The sequence below is a fragment of the Triturus cristatus genome, chromosome 6, assembly GCF_964204655.1.
Source record: "Triturus cristatus chromosome 6, aTriCri1.1, whole genome shotgun sequence".
Lineage (NCBI taxonomy): Eukaryota > Metazoa > Chordata > Amphibia > Caudata > Salamandridae > Triturus > Triturus cristatus.
Window position 1 is genome coordinate 1,089,675,782 of NC_140589.1, and position 14,202 is coordinate 1,089,689,983.

Below are 14,202 nucleotides of genomic sequence, written 5' to 3' on the forward strand. Positions count from 1 at the left end.
TTTATTTCGAACGGAAACACTGAAGTTGTCACAATGTCTAGAATAAAAAAAAGTGAATATACTCATGTGAAAGTAAAGAGAGGTTTAAAGAGGTGTTTCACATTTTTAGTGCGTCTGATACCTCTTACTGAATATTTTTTAACTATGTACAATATGTAAACATCTGCAGGATAAGTTGAAGATGAATGTTCCTTATTTTGTTTCATTATTTTGTAGAATGTGCATTGATTCCAACGATGATGTAAATGTGTGCTTGCTGGCACAGGCTACATCACCGGGAGATCTGTTTCTCCCAGACAAGTGGCAGCTTTTGACATTTACATATGTTCAAAATCTGGAAGGCAAGAAGAACATGCATGGCAAACTCTCATTATGGGTCTCTGGTGAAAGGTACAGTGCAGTTTGGAAAGTGTTTTCTTTTAAATTCTGTATTTTGTAGATGTGCATGTTTCACCCAGCTAGTGTGTTTTCTCTGATGATGAAGTGCAACTATGCTAATTAGCTTTTATTCCATGTACATGTTCCACTGTCAATCTTACAGTATTTTACTAAAAAATACTAACCAGTTACCTTCTAATTCACTGACCACATATGAATGTATGCCGCTTCCCTTGGGATTCGTTCTCACTGTGCACAGTAGCAAAAACTATCGTTGATGACCAACTCTGTCGGACTTTAAAGCTGTTTAAGACGAGTTATTTTCTTGATAACTGAAGAAAACCTATAGTTACCATCCTTCCACCAATTGCCTACGCGTTATTCTGCCTCTAATCACGCGTATGTCACATGGGCAGATGCATATTGTCCTGCGCAAACTAGCTTTCCTAACACCATCATTACAAAGTATCCAAGCTAAATATTGCTCAGGAAAGTCCTACTCTCTTATAATCACATCACTGTGTTGGTATAGCCAAGGCCCTGAGTCTCCCAGTGCAGGCTTGTAACAAAGCCGAGGTCAAGCCATTATTTCCCGGTAACCCCACCAGTCAGCTGAAATCAGATGAAATAAACGATACAGCTCTGGCGCAAACTTGATACACAACCTTGAATTACATTTCCTGAGATTCAGGAAACACCTGAAGACAACATTTTTCAGGAAAGCAATCAGTCAGAATTTCAGATTGTGAACTCTCATTTTCCTCAAAATTAACCCTCGGAAGTTCTCAGCTGCCTATGTACATCTCTGCATCTCTCCTCTGGGTGGACTTAACAGGTTTTGGTTCTGAGTATTTCTCCACTACAACGTTCTGTTAAGTCACTAAGTGATGTTTATTCTGATCATCTCATCTGTATGGATTTCACTACATGTGACTTACTAGAGTAATTGTCAGCTACTTCTTTGCATCTCTTCTACCTCTTCAACTCTCATCGGAGACCGCACAAGCAGTGTGGGTTCTATGTATAGCTTATTTTGAGTAGACCATTCTTTTTTTATTTGTCATTAACTACAAGTGGATGTTCACTTGCAAGGCTTTAAACTCCAGGTTATTTGGCACTTGTGGGTGATAAGATTCTTTGACAAATGCCTGGAACACATGACAAAGTAACCTCTTACTAATAACAATATGTTCTTGTCTGATAGTGATCTCTGAAAGGGGCTCAGAAGGACCTGGCTACCAACTCACAATTTAAATTAATTCTGAAACCATGATGCTGTTATACAACTTCTTGGAAAATCAATGCACAACAAAGGTAGCTTTCTCTACATCCTTATTGCAAAACCATGCTCTACGACAAATTGTGACTAATTACTGTTCATTTATTTGATCACCATGTTATGCAATTTAAGCTCATAAATATGCAGCCTAAACAAATTTGCCAACTATTGAGAAAGCCATCTTGGGCCACGCCCTTACATACCCTGGAGGTGGTTGATCTCCAAGAGATGATTGGACTGAAATATACACGTGCTTTCTCCAAACCTAATCTAGATGTCTCTTTTTATCAAATCTCCCTATTCCTACTGCAGTATAATGAAGTTAAGCTAATCTGGCACTCTGTGAATACTTATTGAAAAAATATCCCTTCATGACCTTTAAAGTTTTTAAAGGAAATGAAGGATACCTCCTTCAGCTTTCAAAAGTAACAAATGAAAATGGAAAAGAATGGCTTATTAGAGAATGGTAGTCGAAGTAAAGGCAAACGTTTTTAGTCACTGTATCCAGCATCACTATTACAAAGAGAACAAACACAATGTAACTTATTTGAAAGAAAGCTTGTAGAACTTTCTAAGACATTGACGTGCACAAACCCTCCATTTCTGAGGCAGACTAAGTACCTCCAATCTGAGCTTAAAACAATCAGTTGTACACTTTGTGGTGTGTTCCATGAAGACACATGGCATCCTGGATCTCAAAAACTCCTTAACCTCCTATTCACAAATTGAGCACCATTATCAGATACCAAAAACTGAGGAGCAACTTCATGAAGAAACACATCTTTTAGAAACTCATTCACCACTTTAACATCAAGCTCTGAAACAAATTTAACTTCCGGCCATTTACAATACAAAACAACCAGAACTAAGGCAAAATGTGACTGACCAGGAAAGGCATTGAAGGTTCCAACCACATCAATATCAACCTTCTCCCATGCCATGGACAGACATTTAGTAGGCTGTAAAGGGGGTAATCATCACAATAAGATTCTTCTCGGCTTTGGCACAAATCATACACTAACACACAACTTCTCTACCCATAGATGGCCACCAGAAAGTTTGTCTAATACGACGTTTGGTGAAAGTACTTCATAAATATGCTTCATGTGCAAACTTATGTTCGAGGCATATGAGCTGCAGATCTCACACTTAGCATTAGATCGCCATCTGGTGTTGGGCTCGGATACTTGCACCATGTTGTTGTCTTGGAAGAAGTCTTTGTAGTCGCGAGATAGTTGACTCCTCCCTTGGATGATCATGCGCATGGGCATTGACTCCATCCTCAGATTGTTTTTTTCCGCCATTGGGTTTACGCACCGGTTCAAAACTTTAGTTTTCAAACTTTTTGACGCGCAAAACTTTCACAAACTTTTCCAATTGACTAGACACATCGAAATCTCGACGCACCTTTTATGGGTTTGATTCCAGTCGTCGACGCGGGCCGCTGGGCCTGTCGACGCCATAAGGCCTACGGCTCATGGAAAGGACGCCTTTCAAAAAATGCCCCCAGTGTGGAGCAAAATTTCCACACAGTGACCATCACAAGGTCTGTAACCTGTGCCTCTCACCAGATCACGACGAGTCCAGCTGTCCAGCCTGCGCCTCCTTTCGATCAAAGAAGACCATTCAAGATAGTCTAGCCCGACGACACGTCATGGCTCAGAGATCAGCTCTGGAACCGGTGGACATCTTCGACGAAGGCCCAGATGTCCCTGAAGAAGATTCCGAAGATCTCCAAATTGTGTCAGAGGCAGAAGACTCAGAAGACCCATCACTCCTGGGCAACGAGTGAGTACTACTGCCCCTACCCCAACCCCCACGCCAAAGCAGAAGGCACCGGTCAAGACTTTGCCTGTTGGCCCTAGTCGCGACCGAAAACACACTTCAGAAGCCCCGTCTCCGGGCCCGGCTCCGAAGAAAAAGACAAGCCTTCCAGTAGCTCGGGACCGAGCAAACCGCATGCACTAGTCCCACCGGCACCTTCGGCACCGAAGCCAAAAGAACACTCTGCTCCGACATCGGCTCCGATTCCTTCCACTTCCAAAGACAAACCAGCCTCGAACACATCGAAGCCCATGGCGTTGGAACACCTCTAAATCTAAAAATCCCGCCACGGCACCAAAACCAAAGCCTTCGGAACCGAAAACCAAGCCTAAGGATTCCACCAAGCCTCCTAAGGCCAAAGATCATAAGACTCAGCAACAGCCCTGCTCGGAACCGAAAAAATCGGTGCCGAAACCGGTTATTGAGGAGGAACTTTTTCATCCGGATCCTGTTGATCCTAAACAGAAAAAGATCTATATCAACCCTAAAACAGGACATGTCACAGCTGTGCCATGCAAGAAGAGGAAATTGGACACAGCACAAACCCCTCAAGTGCCTGTGAAGGACTGTGCCACATCACCTATGCCTCCTTCTCCTGTCCTTCCATCTAACACCCCTCCTCTCCCCAAACCTGTTACACTGCCTCAGCCTGTAACTTCTCCACCACATACACCACCTCCAGACGATGATGATGATGATGACCTAGGGGTGGGGGGTGACCCTAATGACTCGTTCACAGATCCAGATGACCCACCATAGGACAATTGGGATTACAATGATTCAATAGATACCCCAGACCTTCAAGCCCCCAACCATACCCAACAAAACCATCTCCTCCAGATGATAATATTGGGTTTGGACAACTCATCAATAGGGCTGCTGTATTTCATGGGGTGCACATGCACTCAGACACACCAGAGGAGGATTTTCTTCTAGACACATTTGAACAGTCCCAGAAAACTGAACAAATATTGCCAATGATTAAAGGGGTCATTAAGCATGCTCCCGACATATTTAAAGATCCTGTACGGGCCAGGATTCTTAATCCCAGGGTCGATAAGAATTATAGACCTGCTCCTGACGATCCTGCGTACATCAAAGGTCAGCTGCCTCTAGATTCATTAATAGTGTCCAATGCTAGAAAGCGAGCTAATTCACAAACTTCAGAGGACGCACCGCCCCCTGATAAAGAATCTAAATTATTAGACGCATCTGGCAAGAGAGTAGCTGCGCAGGCGGCCAATCACTGGCGCATAGCCAACACTCAAGCATTGCTGGCTAGATATGATAGGGCCCATTATGACCAGCTGGAAACCCTATTACTGCATTTGCCTGACCAGTATAAGACTCAAGCAAATGACCTAATCCAAGAGGGCAAACTAATCACCAACGCATCAATTAATTGTGCCCTTGATGCAGCGGACACTGCCGCTAGGTCTGTCAATACTAGTATACTGCTCAGAAGACATGCCTGGCTGCGCATTTCAAGCTTCAAGCAGGAGGTCCAAACAACCATTCTAAATCAGCCGTTCAATCAAAATCAACTTTTTGGGCCGGCTGTGGACACTGCTCTTGAAAAAATGATAAAAGATACAGAGACTGCAGTCTGCGCAAACGCATGGCTCCTTTCGTCGCTCCTTTTATTGAGGAGCCTCCAAGAACGTGGGCACAGATAGCTCATCTTCCTTTAAAAACACCACCCAAACATCCCCCAATAGAGGATATTTCAGAGGAGGTTACAGAGGTAACAGTAAAGGGAGAGGCCGAGGTAACAACAACACTCGTACCTCCCCTGCTGCTAAACAGTGACTTCCCTCCACTCCCCCAGACCATTCCACTCCGGTCGGGGGAAGATTAACACAGTTCCTACCTGTCTGGAACTCCATCACAATGATATCTTGAAAAAACCCAGACAACTCTATTTTCCCTCCCCTCATAAGACAAAGGGGCACGATCAGCTAGCTCTATCACCCTACCAGGCCATAGCTCATCAAATAAGTTGTGGATGATCAAGTTTTTTCTTGCCCCTGAATCGGCAAAGAGTTTGTCTCTTATCTCCAGCCCACACCTCAATTTAAGGGTCAACACAATCAGCAAGGTCACTGGTCACCCCTAACTTCGCTTGCCCGTACCAGCTCAACACTTGGTACGTGTTTTGAAAATAGGTCGACCTTCAAACCCAATAGAATGTAACAGTTTTTATCTCTTGGGTTTGAATCTGGATGCCCCAATGGCTCCTAGGTAAGTTTGAAATGCATTGTACCAATTTTTCCATTTTACGGGTTGTTTACCTGGAGATTCCAAGAACGGTGGAGATGGGTTGACTGACTGTACTGTGAAGAAGGAAAAAAACCTTATGTTCACATATATAACACTGGTGAGACTTAACTATCAAGCCGTAAACATGAGTCAGTCACATATTTTCAAATGCAAAATTCAGTGCTGGATTTAGTAAGTAGCTTGAGACATCAGAATGAAGCAAGTGAGTTTATTTGTCATTACAGAGCTGCATGGGAACAGAGGACAAACCCACACAAGCTCCTCTGCCAGCACCAGTTAAACTGTCAAACTACAGCATCATGACCTTCTCAACCCCGCACAATTACATTCTACCTCAAGGAATCTTGAGTATGCTAGATTTCATTACCATAGCTAAACAGTAAGGCATAACACATATCCCCTTCTCCAATCAATACCCAAACCAATACAGATCACCTAGACACAACACCAGAGAAGGGGAACTACACAATGACACAAAACAAATAATAACAAAACTACTATCAATACTACCAGAAGACTTAAGTAATAAAAAATCAGGTTGCATTCAGGTAGGCAACCTGCTAGGCCTAACAATGCTTTTTGAACTTTTACGTTACAAAGGTCTCTGGGAGTCCCCTTCCAAAACACCTTGAGCATCCCTTGGGTGTTCACCATCCTGATCACCACCTTGAGCACCCCTTGGGTCTTGACCAGCCTAATCACCGCCCTGTGTACCCCTAGGGTGTTGACCAGCCAAATCAAATCTGAGACCCTGATGGTTGTTGAGTTTATGAGCAAGGGGCACATCCACTTTGAGAAACATTCTCACATTCCCTCCCCACCTTAACAACTTTTGCAAGATTCCACCAGTCCCCTCCATAGACTTTAACAGCATTTCAACAGATCTTTTCAGCTCTCACTAGATCACTGAACTTCTCCCTTTTTGTACATGAACAGTAGTTTTGACGCAAACGATGTCCTCTACCTTTACTCTGACAAGTTTAACACTTTTTTTCTGGTGATACCAGCATTTCTGTTTCTCCTGAGCAAGATCAACATTCTTCTTGACTAAGCACATCAACTGACTCACTCTTGAGCCATATAGTCATCCACGCTGGTTGAAAACTAGTGTTGGCTTGTCTGCTCCTCAATATTTCAAAGGGAGAAACATTTGTAGATGAATGTGGGGTAGTTATGTAAAAACTCAACATGCTACGCACAGACTTCACATCGTGATTGCGACCTTTTGCCCTTCTGATGCACTCCCCAACCCCCTGATTCATTCTCTCCATGAGACCATTTGTTTATGAGTGATAGTGTCTGGTGTCTAACACCACATGACTCAAGAAAAACATGAAGTTCTTTGCTAAATTGAGTGCCATTATCAGAAAGGAGAAATTCAGGAAAACCCGCCCTCAAGAAAATGTCTCAAATAAATTCCACAACCACACCTGTACTTGGCTCCTTAACCATCTTGAGTTCAGGGCATTTTGAACCGTAATCTACCAGGACCAGAACATATTTGGCACCACCCTGCGGGAATTCATAAGGTCCCATGATGTCAATCCATAACTTAACCCACATACCTGCTGGGCACTTAATCGGCATGAGGGAAGGCTTTTGTTAGCTGATTTACACACACAACAATTTTCTACCACCTCATCAATTTGTGTCCATTCTTGGCCGCCAAAAGGACTCACAAATTCGACGTCTAGCGAGAAACAAGCCTAGGTGTCCCTTATGAACATTGTTTATTTATTAAAGCTTTATTTCAACATCTAGTGTGATAAAAGCAAAAGAAATTTATGAGAGAAATACAAAATAAGCATATCAAACAGCAGCATACTAAAAATAATATATACAACAGGGCTCGACAAATCTAAAAAATCTTACCTGAGTAGGGCCCCTCTGCAGCCTTCATGAAAACTAGTGCGAGGTTGTTTGTAGTGCAGCCATACCATATACTCTTAATCGCATTATAAGTAATCGTGATAGCGTGATAACTTAAGAGTGGCTGCACGGAACCATGTCGTGTTTGGTGTCAAACATGTAGGAATCATACCCCCAGTCCAGCCATGGGCATGAGGGCATGATTCCCCCCTGCTAGAGGGGTGATATGGTAAAAGCGGCAGAATTTAGACACCAATTTAAAAGAGCACACGTAATACAAAATGGATGCTTCCCGCCACCCACACGACTCTGGCTGCCTGTTGCTGGGCAGAACTCCAGCCACGGCAGCTGGACAATAGGGATCTTGTTGCAGGGAGGTGTTCCCACCTCCCCAGACTATGTGGATTGGAACTGGGTGGGTGAACCATAGGATGCCTTTCAAAGTTGCACGTAGGCTTCGCCTACCTTCTGCATACACCGCCTGGAACTGGTTCAGGGGCATCCTGTCCCCTGCCCAGGCGGGAAACACACAAAGGGGAGAGGGTGTAGCCACCCTTTCCCGCCTGAACTCTCATTGGTGGGCTCTGATTTAGCCACCCCCCTATACCTCTGGATAAAGGTGGGTGCAGGGTCCCCAGAGCCTCAGATTAATCTTGGACTTCACAGACTTGACCTTCGACTTGCTGCCGCACAGCTGAATGAAGAAATCTCCCTTGTGGTAAAGGAGTTACCCCCCTGCTTGTCAGGCACCTGAAACACTGCAAGTGACCCAGTTAGAACTTCGCTGCTCCTACGGACATCGACGACTCCTATCTACCTTGAGGTGGGTTTCCAAGCATCTCAGAGGCCAGTGAGTGTGCACAGCAAAGCTTAGCACCGTGGACCACGTGGGTGCCGAGATCCCCAATACCCCAGAACACCGGCCACCTCTTGCACAGCACACGAACCCGACGAGTGGGGAAGTTGTGCTTTGGCCCATTATTGAGCCAACCTCTCAGCATCATCTGTGCCAAAGATCGACGCCCTAGCCCGCTCCGGCGACCCGTTGGCGCATCTTCACGCACGCCAAATTGCTGCCTCCCGCGGTCCCTTGTCTCTCGACTGGTGGGCCCTAGCGGAGGTCAATCTTCACTTCAAAGAGTTCCCCTGGTTGCTCCAGGCCTGCTCTTCAGTCTCCTCGCTGGAGACCTCGCTCAGACCTTGTGGGTCTGCACCAGTAGCTGATTTGTGATTCTTGCGTGGGTTGCGGTTGCCAAGGCTTAGTGGGTCCAATCCGGACACTAACACCGCAGCGACCCTCATCCTTCGTGGGACAGTCACCCTCCAGAAGCTGGCCTTCCTTGATGCCTCCTGGAGCCCGTGGCTGCTGATCCAAGCTACCCATCTTCCACCTGGAAGCACCGACATTGAAGGGCTCTTTCTCCAGAGCCTCCTGGTCACTGTGCCGTGACCCAGACTCTGTCCCCTCTGCTTTCAGGTCCTTCTCTTCAAGATCTACATCTTCAATCTACACGACTTCGACGACGCTTCTTGCTAGCAGCAGTTCTTCACGTTTTCCCATTGAAAACCAGACCGCGACCCGACATCGAAAACGACCTATGCACCCGGCTTCCCTGGGGCAGGTAACAAGGGTACCTCGGTACTCTCGTGGGTGTGGGCCCTCCAAGAGCTTAACTTTAAACTACTGAACTGGAACTCATGCTAGAAGTGTTTAGATTCTTGTAATTTCAAACCCGACATTCTCCATAGGGTTTAATAGAGATCCCGACAGTAGTTTATACCACTGCACACGTCTCCCGTGGGTCCCCTTCCTCACTACCTTGGGTGGTTTCACAAGGGGCCAACGACCCTAAGTGCCCTAGGCACTGTCTGTTGAATTGTCTTGATTCTTATACCACTTTTTTAATATATGGTTTGGTCCCCCCCCCCCCGGGGCCCTATGATTCCAGTGCTATTTATTGTAACTGTCAATGCTTGTTTGAATTGTATCTTTACCTCCAGCCTCATAAAGAGACTATGGGATTATTCTTAGAATAAATACATATATTTTATATATATACCTGTGTGGACTACTCTTTCATTTGGTCATTCAAGAGGTTATCTATGGTAAAACAATAAGCTTAACACTCCTTCAAGACTTAGCCTGAAGGCTGCTCTCCACAGCTACCACTAGGATAGCTTTCTTTAAAGGTTGTCTTTTAACCTATCACCTTAAGAGTCGAATTGGACTGGTGCAAGGTGTCCCCTATAATTAGAGGACCGCATATGCCAGGCCAACTTCTCACACATATGAATTTTTTTCAAAACATTTGCAGCGCCAACAACCCAAGAAAACGTTGGTTGCACCAAGGATATTGTGCTGCATAAATACTTATAAGGTCCTAAAGGTGAGACTATGCTTGTTTAGGGGGGCAGTTTACAGTATATTTGTTGGCCAATGGGCAATGCAAGTGAGCAAGCTCAAACCACCCATTAATGATTCATGGGGGTCTCTGCAAGAAAAACAGTAAAATAATGGGGCCAAATTGTGCATTTGTAGCCCTTTATGTCAGCGAAACGATCAAAAACTAATTTCTGAACACTCTGCAACAAAACTCACTCTCAGACTGCCCTCAGATACTTGCACAAATATACAATTGCATTTGCTCCTCAGTGATGCAGGTGCCATTTTAACAGTTTGCTCTCAAATGGGTCAGCTTTCATTTTGGCACTGGACTAGGACACACCAATTCCGAATTCCCAAGACAGGATTTCCGCTCCACAAATAAACTTACTATGAAGGTGGACTTACATCACAGCAATGCACCAACAAGACTAACAAAAGAAAAGGAGGCAAGGGTGTAATCAACTTACCCACCACAGAAACATGGGATCACCAGCGGGCCAGCTGCAACACTGCTTAAGCCAGGCAGGCACGCACATAGCAGTTAAAACGTCTCCGGTCAGGCACACTCACTGTCACATATTAGAAAATCCTGCTCCCTATAACCAGCACGCAGCAAAAATAAAAGCTACCAGGTCTCTCTGATCTGATGGACACAACCTTCAAATCATTCCTGGCATTCAGAAATAGGCACTGAAAAACCAATAGTCTAGTTGTAATGTGACATTGTGGTCTGCCCTGTGGATTCTAGCAGCGCAGCTGAGGCTGTTCCCTGAATGCACCATCTCTTTACGGAAACAACATCTATGATGTCACTAGTGAAGCTCACTCCCCCCTCCCAATAAAGCCTAACTCTGGGCCTAAACTTACTTTTTGGGGGGAAACTCTACAGCATTTCTTTTTCTCCCGGCTCTAAATACAAGAGACTGACGGCGACGCTATTACAAACGAGTCACAATTGTGGGTGCAAATTACGCTCCTGCTCATTACCGTTTGCAGGGGTGTGGTAATTAGCGGCCACACAATCTGCACAATCCGCACCTTAGACTAGGTAAATGAACGTACTTTGCACACACATTCACACGTTTTCCGTTGTGCAGACTGGATTTTCGCCCTCCCGTTTTAACTGCTCCACATCAAGAGGGCAAAAAGCCCATGCAAACAAAATGTGCCCCTCAAATGCAATCCTCGAAACGGGATTCCTGGTCCACGTTTTGTCAGGGCCTCAGATGTAAACCTCCATTTGGAGGACACATCGTTTCAACCATTCCGCCTTCAGTTCTCGGGACAGTCTCCAATTCGCTTCCATCTTTCTGCAGATAAACCCTCCCCTCTAGGCGCTTCTTCCACCCACTAAAGAATTCTAGCGCCCCATCACACAACCGCTACACCAACACGACAATAAAAACCTCTTGTTGTGACATGGACATGGCTCAGGCACCACATATTTAGAACTGACATTAGAAGAATAGTTGTCAAGCCCAGGTTTGACATCTGCGCTTAAAAAAACAAGACCCGTTAAAGAAACCTACCTTGGAGGTCAAAGCAGATAGCAAAGTAAAGCAATCTGCAAAGCGGGGGCTACCTGGTCACGTTAAAGAAAATCTCACTGTCTGCATTGTACAAAGTCTTGATGCCGTACAAGGCTTTCCATTTCCATTCTAAGACACTAATTCAGTTTCGATCCTCCTATTAGTGTAAAAGTAACCAACAAAACTACATACTATTTAGATATTTGTAATGGAAAAAACTGTGACTCACCTCTCCTGTGTAGACTGCAATCCAAATCGCCCTGCACTCCCGACTCCAGTGAAAAGAGTGCATGGTGGCGTGCTGCGTCACTGCTGCATTTTAAGCAGCACAGCGCGGGTGCTGGCCAAAATGATGTCCAGGGCCGTCATTGGTAGCGCTTTCGCGCGCTACAAGATTGACACCCTTGGACCCACATAAACGAAAAGCCGCACACCACACCACCACCACTATGTTAGGTGGTGCGTGCACTTGATTGCCTCTGCTTTTCCCGCGTTTTCCCGTCGTACCATGCTGCCCCCTAGAGCCTTCACCGCGCCACCACCGCTATGCTAGGTGGTGCGTGCACTTGATTGCCTGTGCTTTTCCCGTCGTACGTGCTCCCCCCTAGAGCCTTCACCTGGTACTGCAGTGGCAGATAGCACTCGCCAGGCCGGTCAAGTAGGCCTGAAAACTGGCTCGCCCTTCAAGAAATTCACTCGCATTTGCGAGCGGTCGATCCGGGTGCACTGCTACGCCCTCTGTGTAAAGTGCAGTTACCGGAATCAGCAGAAGTTAATACACATCATATCAGTAAAAACGTACATTAGATACAGTAAAAATAGAGAGGGAGGAACAGCATGGCAATTCATCTTGGGTAGGCTCAGGTTGCAGCCCCCAGCAGACTTAGTAAGATATCCCAACCCTCCTTAAGGTAGCAGCACATAAGGTTGAAAATAAGAACAGAAAGTGCATGTGCGTGGCATGTGGTTTTAAAAGTAAAATAAGCAGCCTTTGAGCCCCTCAGCGGTTACGTATCAACGTAGTTCTGCAGAGTGCTGTGCTATTCCTGCCAAGAACTTCCGTCTGATGAGCCATGCATGACTAAGGAACTTTGCCACACATCACGCATAGAAGGGTCTGGGATCAGACCGAAGGATGCGCAGGGCAGTGCGATAGTCCTGTGTACCCAGTTGCCGGAACAATGGTTTTAGCCACTTGTTCCTCGGGATGTTATATGCCGTGCAAGCAAATAGAATGTGAGCAACACTTTCTATCTGGGCCCTGCAGCATGGACAGTCCTTTGGTGTTTGATTGCTTGATTGCCATTTCGCTGTTGTCTTGCAGGCAGGAAGTGTGGCGAACCTGAGGTGGATGTATAACAGCCTGTCCTGTGGGGCCTAAATAATATCTTAAGAAGGGCTCTAGGTGTCTAGTCTGTTTATGTAGATACAATTCTGCTGTTAATCTACCCAGATTCAGTTTTCAGGTTTCTTGGTGATCCACCCATCACCCATTCCCAATACGGACGTTTGAGCTCTTCTTTCCTTGGTGGTTCCTGCTTATCCCAATACGTTTGGAGCCCCAGAGCTGCCATCATTTTCCGGATGTTGGAGATCCAGCCTATTTTACAGCCAGTGTCTATTCGTATCACCTCAGTGTGGGCTTCAGCATAGGGGAGGAGCTCAGGGGTCCACCTAATGCGAGCCTAAAAGAGCAGCAGGCGCAACCTTGCTGTGTCACCAAACGATCGCCTGTCCATGTCAAGCATTAGAGGGGTGAGGGGGACGTTTTGGGGCAACGTCACCAGGTCCCTGAGAAACGTGTGCTAAGCTCTGCAGAGATCATGTGCCTTATCAAAACCCCATAGCTCTGCACCTTACAGTGCTGTACTTACCGCTTTGGCTTATACCTGGAGGGCTGGGGCTGCCAGTCTGCTGTGTGAGAAACCATGTTCCCTCCCAAGTGCTCCAACTACTTGGTTGTGCCTCATCAACATCTTTGCTAGGTGGAGCTTCCATGACAATTTGTCAGAGTCGGGACACCAAGATAGTCAAAGGTGCCCACCCTTTCCAGAAGTATCCCACCTAGTAGAGGGTTGATTTTGTAAGACTTGTGGGGGTTGTTTTTTTGGGTGTTAATAACCAACCAAAAGAGATGGAACCTGTTGAGTAGTCGCTGCAACCCTGCTGGTGTCTTAGACACCAGCAAGGTGTCATAGGCAAACAGGAGGGTTGGTACCTTGTCAACCCCCAGGGTTGGTGCATCTGCTGGATGTTCTTGCAGAAAGCTGACCACCCCAATCATGTAGAGAGAGAATAGGGTGGGTGCCAGAACACAACCCTGTCGGACTCCCCTGTTGACTGGGATGCGCTCTGCCAGTTGTCCTTGCACCCCCCTTTGACTTGGGTTTAGTTAACTTCATGTAGCCGGACCAGCGAGTTAAGGATAAATGGGGGGGAATGCCCATATCTAGTGTCAGCCACAATTTTCTCCTAGGAACCAGATCAAAGGCAGTCTTTAGATCAATAAATGCTAGATAGACTGCCCTTGACAATCACCACTACTTTCCATTAGACAACCGAAACACCTTGTCGATTGTTGCTGTCCTTGGCCTAAAGCCGGCCTGGTTCTATGATAGGTTGGGATGGCATTGTCATGAACATTGTAGTAATATCTC

At 45.7% G+C, this 14,202-nt stretch overlaps 1 protein-coding gene across 3 annotated transcripts in view; it reads left to right on the top strand.

Moving 5' to 3' along the window:
* LYST (lysosomal trafficking regulator) overlaps positions 1-14,202 on the top strand; it is a 3,752,809-nt gene that overhangs the window by 918,030 nt on the left and 2,820,577 nt on the right. For all 3 annotated transcript variants that reach the window (XM_085611970.1, XM_085611971.1, XM_085611972.1), the window contains one exon: positions 217-390. In XM_085611970.1, coding sequence (XP_085468096.1) covers positions 217-390 — 174 coding nt within the window. The remainder of the gene's footprint in view (positions 1-216; positions 391-14,202) is intronic.